The 27,566-nt window shown below is 42.4% G+C and overlaps 3 protein-coding genes across 3 annotated transcripts in view; 1 reads left to right on the top strand and 2 right to left on the bottom strand.

The window, feature by feature from the left end:
- Nucleotides 1-27,566, top strand: part of LOC142932588 (NLR family CARD domain-containing protein 3-like) — a 216,297-nt gene that overhangs the window by 49,550 nt on the left and 139,181 nt on the right. The window lies entirely within an intron of this gene.
- On the bottom strand, nt 129-11,000 carry LOC142932838 (protein NLRC3-like). The gene is made up of 10 exons (XM_076076926.1): nt 8,662-11,000; nt 8,024-8,137; nt 7,777-7,890; nt 7,005-7,083; nt 6,621-6,849; nt 4,663-6,478; nt 4,395-4,568; nt 4,071-4,244; nt 1,589-1,635; nt 129-1,449 (listed from the first exon to the last, which is right to left on the bottom strand). Exons 1-10 carry the CDS (start codon nt 8,760-8,762, stop codon nt 908-910), a joined length of 3,390 nt encoding a protein of 1,129 aa, XP_075933041.1. The 5' UTR covers nt 8,763-11,000; the 3' UTR covers nt 129-907.
- LOC142933113 (protein NLRC3-like) lies at nt 14,329-25,800 on the bottom strand. Its single transcript, XM_076077261.1, is given in 12 exon segments — nt 14,329-16,596; nt 16,736-16,782; nt 17,994-18,167; nt 18,570-18,743; nt 18,841-19,990; nt 19,993-20,643; nt 20,807-21,035; nt 21,191-21,281; nt 21,961-22,074; nt 22,210-22,323; nt 23,624-23,705; nt 24,970-25,800. Coding segments are annotated over 11 exon segments (3,381 nt in total). The 5' UTR covers nt 23,692-23,705; nt 24,970-25,800; the 3' UTR covers nt 14,329-16,027.

Raw genomic sequence — 27,566 nt, 5'->3', positions numbered from 1 at the left:
GCTTCGTAACCGATATCATCATCATCATCATCATCCCCCCCCCCCCCAGTGTGGGTAAGGCACCAGAAGACGGCTTGTTCTGTGACCTTGGTATCAAACGTACCACCACAATCTACACGCCAGACGACTTTGGTTGGAATGTACAAAATACAAACCAGTTTTATTTGTTATTTACAATAAAAAGATTAAAGGTTACAAAACAGATAATGCAAAAAGTAAAGAAAATAAAAGATAAAATGTCAAAAACCTCAAAATTTAAGTTCAGCAATCAGCCTCGTCAAAAAGACTCCAAACCAGAAGCCTGAAAAGAATCCTAAAAAAGCCAAGTCCTGATTTCTTTGTTGTCTTCTCCTATTTCTACTTTTTTTACTTGGAGCATCTTTAACCTCCTGGTCCATATATTGATTTATTTTTATTTCAAGGTCACTTATCAAAGTTTGTTCATTTGTTACACAATGATCAAAGTAAAGAATGAATTTAGTTTGTTCAAATCAAAACAACTCTTTACAAGTTGTGATTATTTTTCCACAGATGCTGAATTTGATCCAGAAAGACATTTCGTAGGTTTTTCTTCACACAAACAAATGTTTCAAGATAACAAAGTTCAGTTTTATACACAAAGTCAAACATGTTTCACACCTTCTCTCAGACAACAGATCATTTCAGGTCATTACATGGACCTCGCTCAGTTCTTTCAGACATCCATCTGCAACACCACAAGTCCCAGAGAGCTCTCAACCCCCCAGAGTCCAGACCAGCTCTGGTACCCCTCACCTGCTCTAACTGCATTTACAACCACTGAGAGATCAGGTTGGTACTAACTAACATCAGCTGTGTGTGATCCTGTACACACTGAACATCTGGTCAGCAGAGAGAAAGTTTCTCTACCAGGAGGAGACTCTCCCTCTTACAGAGAACACAGAGACACTGAGGAAACAGACCAGGACCCAAACCCAATCCCAGGATAAAGAGGTTCAGTGAATGTGGTGTTGAAGGTGTGGAGGTGGATCAGTGTGTCAGAGGAGATTCTGTAGAAGGACAGAGAGCCAGCAGGACAGTCCACATACACTGCTACTCTACCAGAGGAGGAGGAGAAGGAGGAGGCGGTGATGAGTGTTGCTGTCTTATTGTGACAGACAGAGCAACCATCATCAGAACAATCCAGTCTCCAGGACTGATCATTCCATCCAAACCTACAGTCTCTACTGCCTCCTCTCCTTCTGATTCCTCTGTAACTCACTGATATAGAAACTCTTCCGCTCCACTCGACCTCCCAGTAACAGCGACCAGTCAGACCAGTTCTACACAGCAGCTGATGACAGACATCAAACCTGTCTGGATGATCAGGATATGACTGATCCTTCTCCACATGTGTCACCTTCCTGTTGTTGTCAGACAGTTTGAGGTTTCTGTTTACTGTGTTTATGTCGAGTGTGAGTTCACAGGAATCTGAGTGAGAGAACAAGACACAATACAGCTGCAGTTATTAATCTATCATCTGTTTGATGATGACATCAGAGATGTGAATGAGTGATGTCACAGTTTGAAGATGCTTTGTTTTCATGAATCAAATTCAAAGCACACTTACACTTCCTCAGACCTGGTCTGAACCATCGGACTCCAGCAGGCTCCACCCTGAAAGGAGGAGGGGGGTCAGAGCAGCATGAAACATGGACATTACATCGCTCTCATACACAGAGCTTTGTTATTCATGTTCACATGGAGCACTTATTATTCATCAGCTCATATTCTTTTACTTCAGAGGAACTTCTTCTGATTGGCCCATGATGATGGCTCATTATGTTCACTTATTCATGATATATTATTATCAGTATTATATTGACAATCATCATCCATTTCAGACTCAGTTTCCTCTTCCAGTCAATCAGTAAATCACATGTTTAAACCTGCATCAATTGATTTCTTTGTCCACTTGTGGTTCAGTGAAAACAAGCTGTAAACACAATATCTGACATCTTATCAGCTTATAAAGTAGTTGTGTCTAACATGATATCAACCAGCTGCTTCCACATCCAGCAGTTACACATCAACATGATGATTCATCAGGAGTCTTTGTGTTTGTGTCACCTGATGAATGGAAGTCCAATATTCTCTCTCTTTTAGCTCTGTTTTTGGTCTCCACCACCTCCTGAGGGAAATATCTGTCTCTTTAGGTGCTAAATGCTCCACTATGTTCACCAGCTAGTCTTTAACTGAGTCTGTCTGCTGTTTGCTGCTGAGCAGGTAGTGAACAGTGGCTTCATCACAGCTTGTTGGATGAAAGCAGCTGCTGCTGGAAACACTGAGACTGAACCAAACAGGAAATGTGCTGCAGAACCAAAACTAGGAGCTAAAAGAGGCTAAAAAGCTCTGTAGAGCTGCAGAGACGGAGACAATTCTCTGTGGGTTCATCACCACCACACGACTCTTCACGATTACACAGAGTCAGCTGATCCATTGTCAATATAGAAGTATTGATTGTTTGATGTTTTGGTCCTGACAAGTAACCTCTTGTGTTTGTGTAATAATGACTGTTGTCTCTCAGAAGTAAAGGAGAAAGTAGCCTGAAATCACTACAGCGCCACAAACCCTCTGATGAAGGAGGTCGGGGGGGATGGTTGGATGTACAAAGCTGTTCACATCCCGTCTCCTAGCAACAGTTAACACTGGTTTCTATTATCTGTAATCTGAGGGTGAAAACATTACAGTTCAAATCTGTCTGCAGCCACAGAGCACTGCCTGTGTCCCACTATAACTTTGGTCCAGTCCTAAATAAACCTCTTTGGGCTCTGACACACCATGTCCACAATCAGCTGTTGGTTCTTCACTGAGCGTCTGTGGCCGACTGTCACCTGTAGTTTTAACAAGTCGACTCTTATCATCCAGGGAACTGGCTCTCAGTGCAAAACAAACCAAAACCAGGTAAAGCTAAACTCCTTTAAAACAGAAAAACATTCCTATTGTGATGATTTATCAAGACGGTTCAGATTGTTTCTGTCTGTTTGTCTTTTCACAATAATGTCTGGACTAAAGGGCAACACACACGAGCATCAAAACATCATCTATTGTTTGATATGAGCCCACAAACCTGCAGCGTGACGACGTTCAGTGTTTCCCCTACCATTATATTAGCGGGGCGCCCCACCCCCCTTTGAAGGTCAAAGTCATTTAAGGTTACCTTTCCTATAGAACAGGTCTATACCTTATTATTTTATTAAACAAACTAAATAGCCTTGTTATTTATCTTATTTACACAACGGCATATCATTTCTGTCTCTAAATGGTCCCGCGTTTACAATTCTCCTCTGCTCTCTGTATCGCACACAGCGGAGTTCCGCCCCGATGCGCGCGCACACACACAGACACGTGCGTAAACACACAGACACTTGCGCGCACACACAGGTGAGCACACTTCCACCAGTGGACAGAGAGCGAGCGTCGGAAAATATGCTGCATCAACAACCTGAAAAGCAGACAACAATATCTGCGCTCCCAGGGTGGTGAAGATGGCAACACTCGCTCTCCTGCGAATAGCAGCCAGAGTAGCTCTCCTGCTCCGGGTCCAAGTACAGAAAAGAGCCCAAGTACTGCACACTTTGTGGATAATTGTCATAAAAAGAAATGTTCCGATATTTAGTTCAATGTACAGTTCAAATAATTGTTCAGTTGTTATATTGACTGCTGTCATTAACCCACCCCCCAAAGCTGTAAACCTAGGGGAAACACTGACATTGACGCATGTCAACCCACCATGATGCCCGTCGACGTGTCGGGATACACCACTGTCCTATTTTCTAATGTTGAAACAACACAACGATCCAGAGAAACAACAGTTTCATCACCTTCCCTCCCTGTTTTGGCTCATCCTGGCTACTGTTCCCTGACTACTTCTGTCTGTATTGATGGTCTGATGTGGGACACAAACAGTTTGATGAGTCTCTGGTAGTTTGAGGTCAGCTTGGTGTGTCAGGGTCATATTAACCAGGCTGATAGTGTAAGAGAGAAAAAGTCTCCAGCTCTACCTCCTCTATCAGACTGATTGTCTGTGGCTGCAGCAGGCCTTTTCATACCTGAGAGTTTCCAGTCTCCAGTGTGGATCCTCCAGTCCAGCAGACAGCAGCTTCACTCCTGAGTCTCCTGGATGATTGTAGCTCAGGTCCAGCTCTCTCAGATGGGAGGGGTTGGAGCTCAGAGCTGAGGCCAGAGAAGCAAAGCCTTCCTCTGTGATCAGACAGCCTGACAGGCTACAAACACACAAAACAACACACAAGTCACATGATCAGAGGGAAATGTGAGGGCTGGAAGGTTTATGTTTATTATTGTCATCACCAATCTGTTTGTGTGTAAACTTTAAATTTAGTACTTAGTCCAAGAAAAGTAATTCACAGGGTCACCTGAGAGTTTCCAGTTCACAGTATGGACTCTCTAGTCCAGCAGAAAGCAGCTTCACTCCTGAATTCTGCAGGTTGTTGTTACTCAGGTCCAGCTCTCTCAGACTAGAGGACTGGGAGCTGAGAACTGAGGACAGAGCTTCACAACTTCTCTCTGAGAGGTTACAGTCACTCAGTCTGAAGAGACAATGATGAAGAAAAAATAAACAATAAGTAGAAAAGATAAAGTATTTAAGTTATGATCTATGAATCTAACTATCTCTGTACTTACAGAGCTTTGTTGGAGACTTTGACCACTGCCAGCAGCCTCAGAAGAGCCTCCTCTGAAGCAGAGTATTTCTTCAGGTCAAACACGTCCAGGTCTTTTTCTGATGACAGTAAGATGAAGACCAGAGCTGACCACTGAGCAGGAGACAGTTCATCTGTGGAGAGACGTCCTGAACTCAGGGACTGTTGGATCTCCTCCACTAGAGAACCATCATTCAGTTCATTCAGACAGTGGAACAGATTGATGCTTTTCTCTGGAGACACATTCTCACTGATCTTCTTCTTGATGTACTGGACTGTTCTCTGATTGGTCTGTGAGCTACTTCCTGTCTGTGTCAGTAGCCCTTGTAGGAGAGTCTGATTGGTCTCCAGTGAAAGACCTAGGAGGAAGCGGAGGAACAAGTCCAGGTGTCCATTTGGACTCTGTAAGGCCTTGTCCACAGCACTGTGGTAGAGATGTATTAGTTCAGGTTTGTCTCTAAAGACTTCAGACAACCGGGAGGTTGTTTGTTCTTCTGACAGCAGATTCACTCCAGAGTTGATGAAGGTCAGATGGACATGAAGAGCAGCCAGAAACTCCTGAACACTCAGATGGACGAAGCAGAACACCTTGTCCTGGTACAGTCCTCTCTCCTCTCTAAAGATCTGTGTGAACACTCCTGAGTACAGTGAGGCTGCTCTGATATCGATGCCACACTCTGTCAGGTCGGATTCATAGAAGATCAGGTTCCCTTTCTGCAGCTGATCAAAAGCCAGTTCTCCCAGAGACTCAGTCATCTTCCTGCTCTCTGGACTCCAGTGTGGATCTGTCTCAGCTCCTCCATCATACTTGACCTTCTTCAGTTTGGACTGAACCACCAGGAAGTGGATGTACATCTCAGTCAGGGTCTTGGGCAGCTCTCCTCCCTCTCTGGTCTTCAACACATCCTCCAGAACTGTAGCAGTGATCCAGCAGAAGACTGGGATGTGGCACATGATGTGGAGGCTTCGTGAGGTCTTGATGTGGGAGATGATCCTGCTGGCCTGCTTCTTATCTCTGAATCTCTTCCTGAAGTACTCCTCCTTCTGTGGGTCAGTGAACCCTCTGACCTCTGTCACCATGCCAACACACTCAGGAGGGATCTGATTGGCTGCTGCAGGTCGTGTGGTTATCCAGAGGCGAGCAGAGGGAAGCAGTTTCCCCCTGATGAGGTTTGTCAGCACCACATCCACTGAGGTGGACTCTGTAACATCAGTCAGGATCTCATTGTTGTGGAAGTCCAGAGGAAGTCGACACTCATCCAGACCGTCAAAGATGAACAGAACCAGGAACTCTTCAAACCTGCAGATTCCTGCTTCTTTGGTTTCAGTGAAGAAGTGATGAACAAGTTCCACCAAGCTGTACTGTTTCTCTTTCAGCACATTCAGCTCTCTGAAAGTGAATGGAAATGTGAACTGTATGTCCTGGTGGTCTTTGTCTTCAGCCCAGTCCAGAGTGAACTTCTGTGTTAAGACTGTTTTCCCAATGCCAGCCACTCCCTTTGTCATCACTGTTCTGATTGGTTCCTCTCTTCCAGGTGAGGCTTTAAAGAGGTCTTCTTGTCTGATGGTTGTTTCTGGTCTGTGTGGTTTCCTGGATGCTGTTTCAATCTGTCTGACCTCATGTTCATTATTGACCTCTGCAGTCCCTCCCTCTGTGATGTAGAGCTCTGTGTAGATCTGATTCAGAAGGGTTGGGTTTCCTGCTTTAGCGATTCCTTCAAACACACACTGGAACTTCTTCTTCAGGTTAGATTTGAGTTCACGCTGACCAACTGGAGCAAGAAGTGCTGAATGACTTCCTGAATAAAAACAAAGAACATGAATGAATAAATTATTAGACAAATATATCAACATATCTGAATATATTCTGGTCCATCTCTTGAGACTTTATTAAATGTCCCATTCATCCAGCATGTTAAAGCTTTAGAGAAATCCTCTTACTGCTCTGCAGACAGTCAGCCAGCTCCTCCTGCTTCATTGTCCTCAGGAAGTGCAGTGTGATCTTCACAAATGCCTCCCTGCTGCTCCTCCTCTGCTCTTCATCCTCACTGTCCAGCACCTCCTCATCCTGCCTCTGACTCTCTAAGCATTCTGGGTAATCTGAACTCAGTCCCTTCTGGATCTTCTTCAGCTCGTTCTTCACAAAAGTGACGATGTTCTCCTCCAGCAGCTGGAACAGAATATTCTATGAATGACACAAACTAAAACCATGGAACCAAACATCAGATCCATGTTGGACAGACTGACAATCCACTGGTCTACAAAGTGCAGCATGGAGATGATTGTCAACAGAATAGATGTAAAAGTAGTTGTACATGTACAGACCATAAATATGGAGTCCAGGTGTGTTTGATGCTGCTGGGCAGACTGACCTCTGGGAACCTCTGAGCTCTCCTGGTCCTCTCTGTGGAGGAATCATGAAGAATCAGCTCACATTGTGTCTGTCCACACAGAGACAAACACAAGGTAAAGGTCCATGAAGTGATATCTGGATGTGGATCAGATGAGTCCCTGTAGTGGTAAAGGTTTACTAGTCCTGCTGATCCCACTGAGAATCAACAGCTCAGTCTTTCAGCTCACTGTTTTCTTCACCAGTCAGTTTGGTTTAGTCCCAACAGCTCTCCCCAAGCCCTCCATGTAGCTCTCCCTCCCTCACTGTACACTGCTGAAGTGCACTGGAGCAAGGCACCCAGAACCTCCAGCTGCTCCAGTGGAGCTTCTCAGTGTCAGACTGGTTGTACTGGGCAGCTCCCAGTATGAAAGAATGAGACTAAACCAGTAAAATGTCTCAGTTCAAACATGAGTCATCACAGATTAGAAAGTAGGAGGAGTTTGAACTTGTCTCTCAGCTCTCTTCATGTACTATTCCCTTAACGTCACTTTTTATGTGAACAGCTGCGGTCGACACTATGAATGTCTTCAGGAGAGACTGTCCGAACATGTGAGAAGTTATCTCCATATATATTCAAACAACATCACGTCTCCCTCTTTCTATGACTGACGGCTTTTCCCAACAAATCGAAAAACTTTAGATTTCAGATGTCGTATAAAGTTATTTTCTAGCATAACCCGACTCTTACTGTCAGTTACAGCTTACATCTGATCAGCACATGGAGGTTGTCCTTTAAAGTCATTAAAATTTTGCTTTGACTGGTTGCTCTTGCAGGACAGACAGCTGGCCTCGGGACAGTCTGGTCTCTGCTGCTGGACCCTGAAAAAGAAAAACAGCACAGAAAAATATGGACGTTGTAGAAAAACTGAAGATAAATGTTAAATCTTTAAACAGAAAATAACTAGAATGGTTAGAAGTTAGAAATGCCTTATTGTCAGTTATAAATTCTTACCTTCCATCAGACGATTTTCTAAAATCAAGAGGACTCTCCATGGACGCATCTCTCTTCAAGGACACACAGCTGGGTCCAGGTCCAGGTTCTGGAGATTCTGGTCTCTGATGGTTCCTGAAACAAAAACAGTATTGACACTAGCACATATTGAATAAACTTTGTCCTTGACAAAGTAATGAAGAAAAACATGTCATGTGTCCACTTTATTAAGTACATCTGTGAAGTCTAAAACAATTCAATAAAACAGTGCTGCACTAAATTCTACCTTTACAAAGATGATAATGTTCAGTTGTGGTGTCAGAAATGTGTTAAATCAGTTCTATGTGTATTACTGAAGTAACAGTTAAAGGTGGTGTTGTAATGGACTACATTAGACTGACTCAGTTAAAGGTGGTGTTGTACTGGACTACATTATACTGACTCAGTTAAAGGTGTTGTTGTACTGGACTATATGATACTGAGAGCTGTGTTTGAGGGTCCGAATATTAGGAACCCCTCTGAATATAAAGAAGTCTGGTACAACACCATCAGTAACTTTGACCTCAGTGATAAAACATAATGAACTGAGTGAACTCCTCTGTGACGGTGTCAGTAAAAAGTGAACACTATGTGTGAACAGTTAGAGATGGTCATCTCACCTCTGAGCTTTGGTCTGGCTGGTTTTAGAGGGAGGGACTCCCTCCTCTCTGTCCTCACACTGATTCATAGCAGAGTCCACACCTTCACACAAACACAACATTATTTCTCTTCATCATGACAAACACACACAGCTCATTCACCTCAATACTAAAGACACTCATGGGACAGTTTCCATGTTGTTGTCACTTTGAGCTGCAGTCATCTCTAAGAAATGACGTTGACAATGCTCTTTAGTCTGTTGGCTTGTTTAAAGACTAGAGGAAGACACTTCATGTGGCTTTTTATTGGCCTGTCTTTGGGGATGACGTCACATTTCACTTCTATTTGACTGACTTTGAAAAGCTCTTCAACGTTTGAAATGTTCCTCTGTTTCCACGTCTACTACATCCAGTCAGAGCATGAAGCAGCTAGTCCAATAATCCAAAATCAGTCATGTGACCTTGTTAGCTGCTGCTGAATTCACATCACTTTGTACCTTCATGTGTAGAGGAACCAATGAGAGCAGAGCTCTCTGATCAGCACTCATTCATCTTCTACATCAGAGGTCTTCAACAGGGGGTCCGCGACCCCTAGGGGGTCAGCGGAGGTACTGCAGGGGGGTCGTGACATTTTTGGTTGATTAGACAATTTTTCATTATTATTTCTTTTCTCTTTTTTCATTTCTTTTTTTTTTTCTTTTTTTCTTTTTACACAAATTTAAATGTCTTTAAATACACATATTGTAGCGAATGGATAAATGGTGGCAGAAGATGTTATCTTTCAGTCAGAAATGCACACATTCAGCCACACACAGGAGGTCTCTCAAGCTGGGCACCGGTTCACTCACAGCTCGAGACTAGCCTGGACCTGTCCCTTTAAGCCTCCTGCACACAAAGAGGAAGACCCGCCCCTATCGCTGCTGTGCCAATCACGAGGCCGCATGTTACATGCATAGCTCTGTCAAGTTCCCCGTGATTGACCGAGAGCCTATTCAGTCCCCAGCCGACTAAGATCCCAGACACAAGGATGCACGCTGCAATATTATTTGAAAAGAAGATACCGTTGTAAAAAAAAAATTTTTTATTAAAAAACAACGACATTTACTTCACCCACGAATCCTTGTGCAATCATGTTTGCAAGATATTCCTGCTAAAACACTGCAGCTCCTATCAACAACAGCCAACTACTGAGACCAGTATATTATGCCAAGTGTGTGGACATTGTTATGAACGAAAATGGATCGTTTTGTAACTCGACCATAAAACATGAATCTTTCCATTATTTTAATAGTTCAGTATTGTATGTAAGATAACAGGTATGTTTATGCATGGCATTGGCACTAATAGGCCATCACTCATTTTTCGTTTCCACATTTATGTTTAAAATGAAAACGTTAATTTGAATAGCTTGTTTGCATGATTATCATGCAATTGACAGACAATGTTGATATTGGCATTGGTATCAGTTGTTTATAAATGGCAGTGGCACGGCCTCCCTACTCACTGTACCTTGCACATGTTTAAAATAAAAACATGAATATATGAACCTGTGTATTATTTGAAAAGCTTAATATTGAATGCACAATAACAAGGTATGTTTATACATGGCACTAGGCCCAGTTTAATATAAAACAAAATTGTATACAATATATATAGTACGGGGTCCCTGCTCCATCCCTTTATCAGTTTGGGGGTCCTTGGCCTGAAAAGCGTTGAAGACCCCTTCTCTACATCAACTTCCTGATTCTCTCTAATGGAGTCACCACTGATGTCTCCTCTCAATGAGGCTGTTAGTGGAGCTGTCGTCCTCTGGTGGCTCAAAGGGAAACTGTCACCTTGAACTTGCTCTCAAATTGCAAAATAAATGCTCTCAAATAAAGACAGGAAAGTGACTCAATATAATTGTGACTTGAGTTGTTTTTACAGTGAAAACTCAAAGCACAGGAGGAAACATGCTTTCAAAATGGCTGCTCAGGAACTATACAGAAAAAAAGTGTCTCAGACAATTAAATCAATAAAAGGCCGACTACAACCTGCTGATAAATGTGCACACTTTGAAAAATAACGTTTTCATGAACGTTTTCAAACAGTTCCCATTAAAAATATTATATTCTTCAACAATAAAATAACATTAAATATTTAATAATTGACTACAACCTGGTGATCAATGAGAGAAAAACTGAACACTAAAGAAAACACAAACACATTCAAACACTATCAAAAATGGAGTAAATGTGTTGAAAAGCAGATGAAGAAATGAACATGAAGCTTTGTGGACTTAAAGGGTTGAAAGCAGCAGGTGAGAGCAAACAGAGAGTCTCTCAGGTGTGTTTCAGTGCAGAAACAAAGGCCCAGGTGAGCTCTCTAGTCCCTGCTGGGTCCTAGTGCTCCACAGCAGTAACAGTCCGGACAGACCAGACCAGATCAGACTGAACTCCTCTTCTTCATCACAGTGTCATCATTCAAAGCAAGACTTCATCTGGACTTCAACATTCAAACTAACAGCAGCTTCTCTCTACATGCTCACACATCTTGTTTCCCAGCTGACATTTGTGTTTAAAAGCAGCTTTAAACAATCACACGTTCACAACAATCAATGGCGTCATTTCAACCAACCACAGCTCCACTTACTGAACTTTTAGCATGAACTTCATCAGTTTGCAGCTCTCTTCTGTCCTCAGCAGGTCTGTGTAGAAAAGGAGCTCCGTGCTTCACTTCAACTTCAACTTCAATCAGACGAAGTGAAGTGACGCAGCTTCTTATCCTTCATCAGAGAGAGGGTGTGTCCACACGTCACCATCACAGTATGCAGCCTGACTGGTCTCAGTCTGAGCTGCGTTCACAGGATCAAATGTCATTGTGAACAGAAACCTCCTCACAGCTCAAACAAGAGTCTTTCAGGATCAAACTCTGCATCTGTGATAAAATAATTTCAACTTGTAAAGAGTTTCTTTGACATCAGACTGGATTCTGTTGCTTAGACCAGATAGTTTAGAGGATCCATGCACACCCCTCTTTGTCACCTTGTCTTCTTGTATGTAGACTAGTAGGGAACAGATGATCAAGCAGAAACCTTTGCAGCAAATGTTGTGTAGAGTTTATCTTGAATAAGTACATTCACTAAGACAACAGAGTCTGACCTGAGAGTGTTTTTATTCTTCACTCCACTTTGTGGATCTGGTTGAACCTGTTGGGGCGGGACAACTTACCCACGTATCAGTCTCAAGCTGCGTTCTAAATCATTTACTTTTTACTTTTTACTTTGAGGACATACTGCAGCTTCCCTACAAAGTACATACTGATGCATGCAGTCTGCATTCAACTGGGACAGACTGCTTCCTTATAACATGGCACCTTGAACTTTGACCCTCTTGCTTATATATCTGCTGTGCAAAGGATTCTGGGTCAGAATAGCCAGGAAAGCATGCTGGCTTGCATGCTTCAAAATTTGACCGAATGTAGAACACAAACTGTAATTCCTGCAGCGAACACCCCCAAGGTGGATACAGCACGACCACTGTCAACAACAACCTGCAGGAAAGACAAGATATCCTCAAGGGAGCAGGAAGGTGGAGCGAGGCCCTTGATCTTAGACCAGTCCATAAACGAGTCAAGTAAGCCCTCTAAGGAGAGGAGAAATGTGCATTCTGATACGTGTAGACAACAGAGGCAGGGAGACCCAGGTCGCTCAGTCTCACCCTTTAAACCTCCAGTCCATGAGGTTCTGCCCCAGAATGGAGCGCTCTGCTTGACGCAGTCTTGGGCAGGTCCGGTAACGGGTCCGCCACCGGTAGTGATGCAAGGTGCAGGAACCACCTGGTGCCCAGACTCTCCAGAGCTACCAGTAACATGGACAGGTGCTGCTTTGAATCCTGTCAAAGTGTCCACTCCCAAAGGGGGACATTGGGTGTTTTCTCTATTTGTGAATACGAGAGAAAAGGTGATGATCTGCCCACATCAGAACAGACACTGCTGCCCTGTGAAGAGCCGGGGATCTGACAACCTCCTGTCTGTTGAGGTTCACCTCCTCAGGTGTATTGTCCGACCTCAACATGACGTGCTTTCCCCTCAGATGTGGAACCAAATGGTTCAGCACTTTCACGACAGCAACAAGCTGCGGCAGGTTGATGTGATGGGAGGAGACCGCCCACGTGTCTCCCACCCTGGCTTGCTCAATGCTCCCGCCCCGACTGGCCAGGGTGCTTTACAACAAAACATTAACAAGATATCATTCAAGTTAAAAGCCAAATTAGGAGGACAGGTCTACTATTATAATATATATATATAGTATAATAATAGTAATCACAAATACAGAAGACGTTATTTAAATAGATATTTGTCACAAATTGTTTCGGAGCTAAATTTCTGATTAAGTTTTCCTGAGTAGAAATCTTAAGCTCCAAAGTTCACAAAATATCAGTAAATATATATTTGATATGTAATATTATCAAAATGAAAACACAAATGTTTGAGATAGAAAGGTATTTTATCTTCATTTCATGTAAGTATTACATTGAGAATCCTGGTGAAGCCCAACACACTGTATTTCAAGCCTCCACCACCTATAAGGGAACACATTTCCATAATACTAATGAACCTGATATATTACTATATATTATAGTGTTTTTTAAGGAAACAGACACTCTGCTTTATAAAACCAGTCCTCACCTCACACATGCTGGGTTGGTAAAGTGTCACTTAGTAAGGTTTCACAGAATCTATATTCAGAACAATCAGAACTCTTTTTTAAAAGGTGCTTTATAAATAAAGTTATTATTATTATTATTAACTCAGAACAATATTCTCAGCTTTGGTCACTAGAGGGCAGCAGAGGTCCTTCCTTAGAAAATTGTTGAAAGAATATTTCAACAAACTTGGCCCCGTTAGATTCAACCATTCTGCTGTTTGTCACTACATGTTCTCCATCAACTATGAAATTAGACTGAGTGAAGAAAACAAACTTTAAAAATAATATAGGAGGAACTCTACTACAGCACCACAGGATGACTGCAGCTTTCAGAAGAAAAGTAACCACCTGCAAGATCACTTGTTCAAGACCAAGGTCAGACCACTGTTGACCTCAAAAGCTAAAGGTCATCGGATCATTTTGGTGTCATTTATAAAACAGTGCCTAAGATCCACATGTTTGCGTATGACAAATGAGTGAATGCACATAAACCAAAAAACATTCTGATTTATAAATGCTTGCATACTCCTGCCAGTACGCAATTTCCTCTAGACGCCCACATTCAACCATAGATGGTCAATGCAAAGCACTTCATGAACCTCGATGCAGAGAAATGAGCTGCTGGTCAATGACTCTTTTTTTATACATTATCTTACAGGTGATGATAATTTCATCAGCTGCTCCACAGATGACCACGAGTGTTGGTAGTTCGGCTCTCTTCTCTCTTCTGAGAAGAGCAAACAGCGCTGATGAAATATTGAGTTGGATTGTATATTTTACAATATAAATGTGCTTATAGCTGTGGCTCACTAGTACACATAACACTGCTGGTTTGAATGTTTATAATAAAGAGGATCTATGAGTTTAACATGACAAATAAAACGTGTGAGAGGCATCATTATACTTGAAATGGGGGTAACGGTTATTAGGTTATTAATGAGACCACAGGTGTTACACCTCGAGGAAACACAGGACTCAATTGCACGATCCAGACAGCATGATTAGGTGTAGAAAAACAGGCTTTACTTAACAGCAGAGGTTCAGTACACAAGTAGGCAGTAAGTACAGGCAAACACATAGGTGGGGATGACACAAAAACATGGTCGAGGAAAGAAACAGGGCGAGATCTGAAAAAGAAACAGGAAGGTAAACACTAGGAAAACTGCTGGACCTCAGCTTGTAGCAGATCTGTTATTCATATTCATATCCAATCATTCACTGCTGTCAGCCTCTCCCAGGAGAACAGCTCTCTTACCTTATGGAGACTACGCAGACACACTCAGAGACCAGCAACACTGGACTTTGATTAGAATGTACGAAATACAAACCGGTTTTATTTGGTTAATACAATAGAAATATTAAAGGTGACAAAAACAAATGATGTAAACAGTAAAGAAAAGAAAAGATAAAATGTCAAAAACCTCAAAAGTTAAGATCACCAATAAGCCTCGTCAAAAAGACTCCAAACCAGAAGCCTGAAAAGAATCCTAAAAAAGCCAAGTCCTGATTCTTTGTCTCCTGTTTCTACCTTTTTACTTGGAGCATCTTAACCTCCTGGTCCATATATGGTCACAACTAAACATTAGTACACCATTAGATGAAGCTGTTCATGACAGACTTCTTTAAGTTAACACGTATTTCTAAGGTTCCTGTCTGGTCTTCCTGGTGGAACATCAGTCAGGATGTCTCCTAAACAGTTACCATGGTTACAGCATCTGCACTTACATCCTGTTTCCTAAACTGACTCTGACAAAGATCAGAGCAAAGTATGTTAAACCAAGATTATCTCATTTACTCATCTTAACCATTCGTGATTATAAAAACATGATCACACATTAATACATGAATGAAAATGAAAATCACTGAAACATTATCATCATTAAATTAACAGATGATCAGTAGTAATACAAATCAAAGAATGAAAAGTTAAATCATGACAGATTATAATATATTTTCATTGAATAAACAGCTGAGTTGGTTATTGTTCAGTAGTTTGGTTCAAACTTCTTTTGATTTGTTTCTATGAGTTTCCCCAAACTAGCACACAGTCAGTGATGAATGGAAGTAAAAGTGAGTAAATGTGAAGAATGAAGCTGGATTTAACTAATCCTTCATTTTATTCAGTGTTGTGATAGATTTGGATATTTTTGCTTTGACATGATGTTTATGTGCTTTATTATCTAGAATCATCCAAAACTTTGATTTATTTTTATTTCAAGGTCACTTATCAAAGTTTGTTTATTTGTTCCACAATGATCAAAGTAAATAATGAATTTAATTTGTTCAAATCAAAACAACTCTTTACAAGTTGTGATTGTTTTTCTACAGATGCTAAATTTGATCCAGAAAGACGTTTCGTAGGTTTTTCTTTACACGAACACATCTTTCAAGACAACAAAGTTCAGTTTTATACACAAAGTCAAACATGTTTCACAGCTTCTCTCAGACAACAGATCATTTCAGGTCATTACATGGACCTCACTCAGCTCTTTCAGACATCCATCTGCAACACCACAAGTCCCAGAGAGCTCTCAACCCCACAGAGTCCAGACCAGCTCAGGTACCCCTCACCTGCTGCAACTGCATTTACAACCACTGAGAGATCAGGTTGGTACTAACTAATATCAGCTGTGTGTGATCCTGACTGAACTATCTGGCCTGCAGAGAGAAGGTTTTTCGAGCAGGAGGAGACTCTCCCTCCTACAGAGAACACAGAGACACTGAGGAACCAGACCTGAACCTGGACCTGAACCCAAACCCAAACCCAAAGCCAGGATAAAGAGGTTCAGTGAATGTGGTGTTGAAGGTGTGGAGGTGGATCAGTGTGTCAGAGGAGACTCTGTAGAAGGACAGAGAGCCAGCAGGACAGTCCACATACACCGCTACTCTACCAGAGGAGGAGGAGGAGGAGGAGGAGGAGGAGGAGATTATGGATGTTCTTGTCTTGTTGTGAAGGACATAGTAACCATCATCAGAGCACTCCAGACTCCAGGACTGATCATTCTCTCCAAACCAACAGTCTGTACCATTTCCTCTCCTTCTGATTCCTCTGTTACTCACTGATAGATAAACGTTTCCTCTCCACTCGACCTCCCAGTAACAGCGACCAATCAGACCAGTTCTACACAGCAGCTGAGGACAGAAGTCAAATCTGTCTGGATGATCAGGATATGACTGATCCTCCTCCACATGTGTCACCTTCCTGTTGTTGTCAGACAGTTTGAGTTTTCTGTGTACTGTGTTTGTGTCGAGTGTGAGTTCACAGGAATCTGATGGAGAGAACAAGATACAATACAGCTGCAGTTATTAATCTATCATCTGTTTGATGATGACATCAGAGATGTGAATGAGTGATGTCACAGTTTGAAGATGCTTTGTTTTCCTTAATCAAATTCAAAGCACACTTACACTTCCTCAGACCTGGTCTGAACCATCGGATTCCAGCAGGCTCCACCCTGAAAGGAGGAGGGGGGTCAGAGCAGCATGAAACATGGACATTACATCGCTCTCACACACAGAGCTTTGTTATTCATGTTCACATGGAGCACTTATTATTCATCAGCTCATACTCTTTTACTTCACTGGAGCTTCTTCTGATTGGCCCATGACGACAGCTCATTATGTTCACTTATTCGTGATATATTATTATCAGTATTATATTGACAATCATCATCCATTTCAGACTCAGTTTCCTCTTCCAGTCAGTCAATAAGTCACATGTTTAAACCTGCATCAATTGATTTCTTTGTCCACTTGTGGTTCAGTGAAAACAAGCTGTAAACACAACATCTGACATATTATCAGCTTATAAAGTAGTTGTGTCTAACATGATATCAACCAGCTGCTTCCACATCCAGCAGTTACACATCAACATGATGATTCATCAGGAGTCTTTGTGTTTGTGTCACCTGATGAATGGAAGTCCAATATTCTCTCTCGTTTAGCTCTGTTTTTGGTCTCCACCACCTCCTGAGGGAAATATCTGTCTCTTTAGCTGCTAAATGCTCCACTATGTTCACCAGCTAGTCTTTAACTGAGTCTGTCTGCTGTTTGCTGCTGAGCAGGTAGTGAACAGTGGCTTCATCACAGCTAGTTGGATGAAAACACTGAGACTGAACCAAACAGGAAATTTGCTGCAGAACAAAACTTAGGAGCTAAAAGAGGCTAAAAAGCTCTGTAGAGCTGCAAAGACGGATACAATTCTCTGTGGGTTCATCACCACCACACGACTCTTCACCATTACACAGAGTCAGCTGATTTGTTGTCAATATAGAAGTATTGATTGTTGGATGTTTTGACCTCTTGTGTTTGTGTAATAATGACTGTTGTCTCTCAGAAGCAAAGAAGAAAGTAGCCTGAAATCACTACAGCGCCACAAACCCTCTGATGGAGGAGGTCAGGGTGGATGGTTGGATGTACAAAGTGTCTGACTTTGCACTGCTGTTCACATCCTGTCTCCTAGCAACAGTCAACACTGGTTTCTATTATCCGTCATCTGAGGGTGAAAATATTACAGTTCAACTCCGTCTGCAGCCACAGAGCACTGCCTGTGTCCCCCTATAACTTTGGTCCAGTCCTAATAAACCTCTTTGGGCTCTGACACACCATGTCTACAATCAGCTGTTGGTTCTTTACTGAGATGTAGCTGCAGCATGCCTCTTCATACCTGAGAGTTTCCAGTCTCCAGTGTGGATCCTTCTGTCCAGCACACAGTAGCTTCACTCCTGAGTCTCCTGGATGATTGTAGCTCAGGTCCAGCTCTCTCAGATGGGAGGGGTTGGAGCTCAGAGCTGAGACCAGAGAAGCACAGCCTTCCTCTGTGATCAGACAGCCTGACAGCCTGCAAACACACAAACAACACACGTGTGACATATTCTGAGGGAACTGAGGGCTGGAAGGTCACTGCAGTACTGAGATAATGTCAGCTACTGTGGGGTTACATTAACATTGTTACTGATTGTTTTTAGTCACACTAATCTCACACTAATGTCTATCAACAATCTGACAACATTACTGCTAACTCTCTGATTCCTCCCTGATATTTCAAGTTATAACAGCAGAGTGAGAAAAAAAAGACGATACAACATATATATTTGATACTTTTAAAATAATGGAAACAAAATTAACGCAATTGGTTTAAAACCATGCAAGCACAGACACAATCTTTTGCAGGTTCAGAGTTTATCCATTCATTAATCAGGTTTAAGGTGGTCATCAGTGGAACATATTGATGAATCCTGACCTGAGAGTTTCCAGTTCACAGTGTGGACTCTCCAGTCCAGGAAACAGTAGCTTCACTCCAGAATCCTGCAGGTCGTTGTTACTCAGGTCCAGCTCTCTCAGACTAGAGCACTGGGAGCTAAGAACTGAGGACAGAGCTTCACAGCTTCTCTCTGAGAGGTTACAGTCACTCAGTCTGAAGAGACAATGATGAACAACACATATGCAATAAGTAGAAAAGATAGGAACATAATTAAGATATGATATTCAAATCTAACTCTCTCTGTACTTACAGCGCTTTGTTGGAGGCTTTGACCACTGGCAGCAGCCTCAGAAGAGCCTCCTCTGAAGCAGAGTATTTCTTCAGGTCAAACACGTCCAGATCTTTTTCTGATGACAGTAAGATGAAGACCAGAGCTGACCACTGAGCAGGAGACAGTTCATCTGTGGAGAGAAGTCCTGAACTCAGGGACTGTTGGATCTCTTCCACCAGAGAACCATCATTCAGTTCATTCAGACAGTGGAACAGATTGATGCTTTTCTCTGGAGACACATTCTCACTGATCTTCTTCTTGATGTACTGGACTGTTCTCTGATTGGTCTGTGAGCTACTTCCTGTCTGGGTCAGCAAACCTCGTAGGAGAGTCTGATTGGTCTGCAGTGAAAGACCCAGGAGGAAGCGGAGGAACAAGTCCAGGTGTCCATTTGGACTCTGTAAGGCCTTGTCCACAGCACTCTGGTAGAGATGTGTTAGTTTAGGTTTGTTGTTAGTTAGTTCCGACCACCAGGAGGTTGTTTGTGCTTCTGACAGCAGATTGACACCAGAGTTGATGAAGGTCTGATGGACATGAAGAGCAGCCAGAAACTCCTGAACACTCAGATGGACGAAGCAGAACACCTTGTCCTGGTACAGTCCTCTCTCCTCTCTAAAGATCTGTGTGAACACTCCTGAGTACACTGAGGCTGCTCTGATATCGATGCCACACTCTGTCAGGTCGGATTCATAGAAGATCAGGTTGCCTTTCTGCAGCTGATCAAAAGCCAGTTTTCCCAGAGACTCAGTCATCTTCCTGCTCTCTGGACTCCAGTGTGGATCTGTCTCAGCTCCTCCATCATATTTGACCTTCTTCAGTTTGGACTGAACCACCAGGAAGTGGATGTACATCTCAGTCAGGGTCTTGGGCAGCTCTCCTCCCTCTCTGGTCTTCAACACATCCTCCAGAACTGTAGCAATGATCCAGCAGAAGACTGGGATGTGGCACATGATGTGGAGGCTTCGTGAGGTCTTGATGTGGGAGATGATCCTGCTGGCCTGTTCCTCATCTCTGAATCTCTTCCTGAAGTACTCCTCCTTCTGTGGGTCAGTGAACCCTCTGACCTCTGTCACCATGCCAACACACTCAGGAGGGATCTGATTGGCTGCTGCAGGTCGTGTGGTTATCAGAGGCGAGCAGAGGGAAGCAGTTTCCCCCTGAAGAGGTTTGTCAGCAGCACATCCACTGAGGTGGACTCTGTAACATCAGTCAGGATCTCATTGTTGTTGAAGTCCAGAGGAAGTCGACACTCATCCAGACCGTCAAAGATGAACAGAACCAGGAACTCTTCAAACCTGCAGATTCCTGCTTCTTTGGTTTCACTGAAGAAGTGATGAACAAGTTCCACCAAGCTGTACTGTTTCTCTTTCAGCACATTCAGCTCTCTGAAAGTGAATGGAAATGTGAACTGTATGTCCTGGTTGGCTTTGTCTTCAGCCCAGTCCAGAGTGAACTTCTGTGTTAAGACTGTTTTCCCAATGCCAGCCACTCCCTTTGTCATCACTGTTCTGATTGGTTCCTCTCTTCCAGGTGAGGCTTTAAAGATGTCTTCTTGTCTGATGGTTGTTTCTGGTCTGTGTGGTTTCCTGGATGCTGTTTCAATCTGTCTGACCTCATGTTCATCATTGACCTCTTTAGTCCCTCCCTCTGTGATGTAGAGCTCTGTGTAGATCTGATTCAGAGGGGTTGGGTTTCCTGCTTTAGCGATCCCCTCAAACACACACTGGAACTTCTTCTTCAGGTTAGATTTGAGTTCACGCTGACAAACTGCAACAAGAAGTCCTGAATGAACAGACAACAAAGAAGATCAATAAGTCAAAGAATAGATTTCAACATGTGATTTCCTCAAAGAATGAGTCTTTGAATATATTTTGTTCCATATCTTGAGACATTAGTAAACGTCCCATTTATCCAGCATGTTAAATCTTTAGAGAAATCCTCTTACTGCTCTGCAGACAGTCAGCCAGCTCCTCCTGCTTCATTTTCCTCAGGAAGTGCAGTGTGATCTTCACAAATGCCTCTCTGCTGCTCCTCCTCTGCTCTTCATCCTCACCGTCCAGCACCTCCTCATCCTCCCTCTGACTCTCTAAGCATTCTGGGTCATCTGAACTCACAACCTTCTGGATCTTCTTCAGCTCGTTCTTCACAAAAGTGACGATGTTCTCCTCCAGCAGCTGGAACATAATATTCTATGAATGACACAAACTAAAACCATGGAACCAAACATCAGATCCATGTTGGACAGACTGACAATCCACTGGTCTAGAAAGTGCAGCATGGAGATGATTGTGAAAAGAATAGATGTAAAAGTAGTTGTACATGTACAGACCATAAATATGGAGTCCAGGTGTGTTTGATGCTGCTGGGCAGACTGACCTCTGGGAACCTCTGAGCTCTCCTGGTCCTCTCTGTGGAGGAATCATGAAGAATCAGCTCACATTGTGTCTGTCCACACAGAGACAAACACAAGGTAAAGGTCCATGAAGTGATATCTGGATGTGGATCAGATGAGTCCCTGTAGTGGTAAAGGTTTACTAGTCCTGCTGATCCCACTGAGAATCAACAGCTCAGTCTTTCAGCTCACTGTTTTCTTCACCAGTCAGTTTGGTTTAGTCCCAACAGCTCTCACCAAGCCCTCCATGTAGCTCTCCCTCCCTCACTGTACACTGCTGAAGTGCACTGGAGCAAGGCACCCAGAACCTCCAGCTGCTCCGGTGGAGCGTCTCAGTGTCAGAGTTTGTACTGGGCAGCTCCAAGTATGAAAGAATGACACCAAACCAGTAAAATGTCTCAGTTCAAAGATGAGTCGTCACAGATGAGAAAGTAGGCGGAGTTTGAACTTGTCTCTCAGCTCTCTTCATGTATTATTCCCTTAACGCCACTTTTTATGTGAACAGCTGCGGTCGACACTATGAATGTCTTTAGGAGAGACTGTCTGAACATGTGAGAAGTTATCTCCATATATATTCCAACAATATCACGTCTCCCTCTTTCTATGACAGACGGCTTTTCCCAACAAATTGAAAAACTTTAGATTTCAGATGTCGTATAAAGTTATTTTCTAGCATAACCCGACTCTTACTGTCAGTTACAGCTTACATCTGATCAGCACATGGAGGTTGTCCTTTAAAGTCAATAAAATGTTGCTTTGACTGGTTGCTCTTGCAGGACAGACAGCTGGCCTCGGGACAGTCTGGTATCTGCTGCTGGACCCTGAAAAAGAAAAACAGCACAGAAAAATAAGGATGTTGAAGAAAAACTGAAGATAAATGTTAAATCTTTAAACACAGAAAATAACTAGAATGGTTAGAAGTTAGAAATGACTTATTGTCAGTTATAAATTCTTACCTTCCATCAGAAGATTTTCTAAAATCAAGAGGACGCTCCGTGGACGCATCACTCTTCAAGGACACACAGCTGTGTCCAGGTCCAGGTTCTGGAGATTCTGATCTCTGATGGATCCTGAAACCAAAACAGTATTGACACTAGTACATATTGAATAAACTTTGTCCTTAACAAAGTAATGAAGAAAAACATGTCATGTGTCCACTTTATTAGGTACATCTGTGAAGTCTAAAACAATTCAATAAAACAGTGCCGCACTAAATTCTACCTTTACAAAGATGATAATGTTCAGTTTTTGTGTCAGAAATGTGTTAAATCAGTTCTATGTGTATTACTGAAGTAACAGTTAAAGGTGGTGTTGTAATGGACTACATTCTACTGACTCAGTTAAAGGTGGTGTTGTACTGGACTACATTCTACTGACTCAGTTAAAGGTGTTGTACTGGACTACATTCTACTGACTCAGTTAAAGGTGGTGTTGTACTGGACTACATTAGACTGACTCAGTTAAAGGTGGTGTTGTACTGGACTACATTAGACTGACTCAGTTAAAGGTGGTGTTGTGCTGGACTACATTACACTGACTCAGTTAAAGGTGGTGTTGTACTGGACTACATTAGACTGGCTCAGTTAACGGTGTTGTTGTACTGGACTACATTATACTGACTCAGTTAAAGGTGTTGTTTTAATGGACTACATTATACTGACTCAGTTAAAGGTGTTGTTGTAATGGACTACATTCTACTGACTCAGTTAAAGGTGGTGTTGTACTGGACTACATTAGACTGACTCAGTTAAAGGTGTTGTTGTAATGGACTACATTCTACTGACTCAGTTAAAGGTGTTGTTGTACTGGACTACATTATACTGACTCAGTTAAAGGTGTTGTTGTACTGGACTACATTCTACTGACTCAGTTAAAGGTGGTGTTGTACTGGACTACATTAGACTGACTCAGTTAAAGGTGGTGATGTACTGGACTACATTAGACTGACTCAGTTAAAGGTGTTGTTGTACTGGACTACATTATACTGACTCAGTTAAAGGTGGTGATGTACTGGACTACATTAGACTGACTCAGTTAAAGGTGGTGTTGCACTGGACTACATTATACTGACTCAGTTAAAGGTGGTGTTGTACTGGACTACATGATACTGACTCAGTTAAAGGTGGTGTTGTACTGGACTACATGATACTGACTCAGTTAAAGGTGTTGTTGTACTGGACTACATTATACTGAGAGCTGTGTTTGAGGGTCAGAATATGAGGAACCCCTCTGAATATAAAGAAGTCTGGTACAACACCATCATTAACTTTGACCTCAGTGATAAAACATAATGAACTGAGTGAACTCCTCTGTGACGGTGTCAGTAAAAAGTGAACACTATGTGTGAACAGTTAGAGATGGTCATCTCACCTCTGAGATTTGGTCCGGCTGGTTTTAGAGGGAGGGACTCCCTCCTCTCTGTCCTCACACTGATTCATAGCAGAGTCCACACCTTCACACAAACAACATCAACAAACGTCAATTTGAATAGCTTGTTTGCATGATTATCATGCAATTGACAGACAATGTTGATATTGGCATTGGTATCAGTTGTCAAGGTATGTTTCTAAATGGCAGTGGCACGGCCTCCCTACTCACTGTACCTTGCACATGTTTAAAATAAAAACATGAATATATGAACCTGTGTATTATTTGAATAGCTTAGTATTGAATGCACAATAACAAGGTATGTTTATAGATGGCACTAGGCCCAGTTTAATATAAAACAAAATTGTATACAATATATATAGTACGGGGTCCCTGCTCTATCCCTTTATCAGTTTGGGGGTCCTTGGCCTGAAAAACGTTGAAGACCCCTTCTCTACATCAACGTCCTGATTCTCTCTAATGGAGTCACCACTGATGTCTCCTCTCAATGAGGCTGTTAGTGGAGCTGTCGTCCTCTGGTGGCTCAAAGGGAAACTGTCACCTTGAACTTGCTCTCAAATTGCAAAATAAATGCTCTCAAATAAAGACAGGAAAGTGACTCAATATAATTGTGACTTGAGTTGTTTTTACAGTGAAAACTCAAAGCACAGGAGGAAACTTGCTTTCAAAATGGCTGCTCAGGAACTATATAGAAAAAAAGTGGCTCAATAAAAGGCCGACTATACAACCTGCTGATAAATGTGCACACTTTGAAAAATAACGTTTTCATAAACGTTTTCAAACAGTTCCCATTAAAAATATTATATTCTTCAACAATAAAATAACATTAAATATTTAATAATTGACTACAACCTGGTGATCAATGAGAGAAAAAGTGAACACTAAAGAAAACACAAACACATTCAAACACTATCAAAAATGGAGTAAATGTGTTGAGAAGCAGATGAAGAAATGAACATGAAGCTTTGTGGACTTAAAGGGTTGAAAGCAGCAGGTGAGAGCAAACAGAGAGTCTCTCAGGTGTGTTTCAGTGCAGAAACAAAGGCCCAGGTGAGCTCTCTGGTCCCTGCTGGGTCCTAGTGCTCCACATAAGTAACAGTCCTGACAGACCCCAGATCAGACTGAACTCATCTTCTTCATCACAGTGTCATCATTCAAAGCAACACTTCATCTGGACTTCAACATTCAAACTAACAGCAGCTTCTCTCTACATGCTCACACATCTTGTTTCCCAGCTGACGTTTGTGTTTAAAAGCAGCTTTAAACAATCACACGTTCACAACAATCAATGACGTCATTTCAACCAATCACAGCTCCACTTACTGAACTTTTAGCATGAACTTCATCAGTTTGCAGCTCTCTTCTGTCCTCAGCAGGTCTGTGTAGAAAAGGAGCTCCGTGCTTCACTTCAACTTCAACTTCAATCGTGACGCAGCTTCTTATCCTTCATCAGAGAGAGGGTGTGTTCTCACATCACCATCACAGTATGCAGTCTGACTGGTTGGACTGAGTCTCAGTCTGAGCTGCGTTCACAGGATCAAATGTCATTGTGAACAGAAACCTCCTCACAGCTCAAACAAGAGTCTTTCAGGATCAAACTCTGCATCTGTGGAAAAATCATTTCAACTTGTAAAGAGTTGCTTTGACATCAGACTGGATTCTGTTGTTTAGACCAGATAGTTTAGAGGATCCATGCACGCCCCTCTTTGTCACCTTGTCTTCTTGTATGTAGACTAGTAGAGAACTGATGATTAAGCAGAAACCTTTGCAGCAAATGTTGTGTAGAGTTTATCTTGAATAAATACATTCACTAAGACAACAGAGTCTGACCTGAGAGACTCTTCACTCCACTTTGTGGATCTGGTTGAACCTGTTGGGGCGGGACAACTTACCCACGTATCAGTCTCAAGCTGCGTTCTAAATCATTTACTTTTTTTACTTTTAGGACATACTGCAGCTTCCTTACAAAGTACATACTGATGCATGCAGTATGCATTTAATTGGGACGTAGGTGTGTCTCAATTCAGGGGCTGCATCCTTCGGAGGACCCTGCCTTCGCGCTCTACGTCGGCCGCGTCCTTTGAGGACAGCGAAAGGCTGGACCAAGCATTCTTCGAAATGAGATGGTCTACGCTCCAGAGGACTTCCTGTTTGCGTCACCAGCCGTTTCCCCCCCCCCCCCCCCCCCTTTGCTGTTCTCATCGCCGTGATATTTCAGGTTGATAACCTGTCTACCTGTGCTCACGTTGGTCCATTTATGTACATAATATGAAGTATAAATCACCTATAAAATCGTCACAATCTCAGTAAGATATTATTCAACCTCTGAGGTTTGAAAGTGAAGTTATTAAAAGTTACTTTACAAGGCTAACTATGGTTGGATGCAGGCAGACGAGCTGTGGATAATAGCGCATCGGCTAACGTTATTTAGCTTGTTAGTTACGTCACGTAACTTAACCGATCATTTTAACACACGTGATGTTATGAGATCGCTTTTTTTGTTTTAACATTAGTATCGGTGACATTCGAGTGAGTTGAAACCCGATACTTAGATTTAAAAGCGAATCCTGCCGCTTCTCCAGCTCCTGAATCACTCGCCACCAAGTTGGTTAAAATAAAATTTTCATCGGCACGCAATGCATCTTGGGATATGGTGGGCCGCGAAGGATACATCAGTTGTGTCCTCCGAATCTGGGACCAGAAGGCTGCATTCGTCGGCTGCATTTGAAGGAGTCTTCAAAAGCATACCAAATGGAACAGCCTAGTCGCAGCCGCTGTGACGTAACCTGTCTACAAATGCAGCCTCCGAAGGATGCAGCCCCTGAATTGAGACACACTGCTTCCTCATTACATGGCACATTGAACTTTGACCCTCTTGCTCATATATCTGCTGTGCAAAGGATTGTGGGTCAGAAAAGCCAGGAAAGCATGCTGGCTTGCATGCTGCAAAGTTTGACCGAATGTAGAACACGAACTTTAATTCCTAGAGCAAACAGGTGGATACAGCACAACCACTGTCAAAAACAACCTGCAGGAAAGTCAAAATATCCTCAAGGGAGCAGGAAGGTGGAGCGAGGCCCTTCATCTTAGACCAGTCCATAAACGAGTCAAGTAAGCCCTCTAAGGGGAGGAGAAATGTGCATTCTGATACGTGTAGAGGTACCACAAGTGTAGGCATGTCCGGCTGCCGTGGCGGGTCAGTCCCACCTCCAACGTCTGTTGTATCGTTTGGTCATCACTTATTTGTTTCTCCCACACCATCCAGCGTGGTTACTGCTCGAGTGCGACACCTGGCCGGGTCATGAAGTCATAGCCTCTGAGTCAGGACAGGATGTTCTGGAGGCGAACTGGTCCTCTCTGTGTCAGGAAAAGGAGTTGTAGAGGTGTACTGCCTAACAACAGGGGGGTCAGAAGGTGAATTGGCCTCTTTTGATTCAGGAAAGGAGGTTCTAGAGGTGACCCCGTCCCGCCTGAGTCACGACAATGGGTCAATTAAAGTTAAAATTAATTTAAAATGAACGACAAATTTAATTGAAAGACATTAATCAATGATATATGTCACTGGTTCTACCTGGTTTCATTGTACTCTTCATCATGTTTTATTGTTTATTAAATATTATGTCCATGTACACCGTGACAAGAACTCCATAGCAACCCTGAAATTGAGATTAAATTGATTAATATCAAATTTTAAAGTTTTCCCTATTTTTCCAAAATCGTGTGGCATACTAAATTTAATCTTATATAAAATTCTGTTAGTTAAGCTAATGGTGCCTTATGGTGTAAGCCGAGTACCATCATTCTTTTATACTAATGTATGGGTTTATAAATCATAATTGATTTATGATTAATAGTTACATATTTTTATATTAATTAATTATTATTTCTTAAATCTGCTACCAGCAATAACGCTACACCTATGAGG

The sequence above is a fragment of the Anarhichas minor genome, unplaced genomic scaffold (assembly GCF_050575085.1).
Source record: "Anarhichas minor isolate MPS153535 unplaced genomic scaffold, ASM5057508v1 ptg000058l, whole genome shotgun sequence".
Lineage (NCBI taxonomy): Eukaryota > Metazoa > Chordata > Actinopteri > Perciformes > Anarhichadidae > Anarhichas > Anarhichas minor.
Note: the sequence above shows the minus strand (reverse complement) of the source record. Positions and strands in the feature narration are given on the sequence as shown.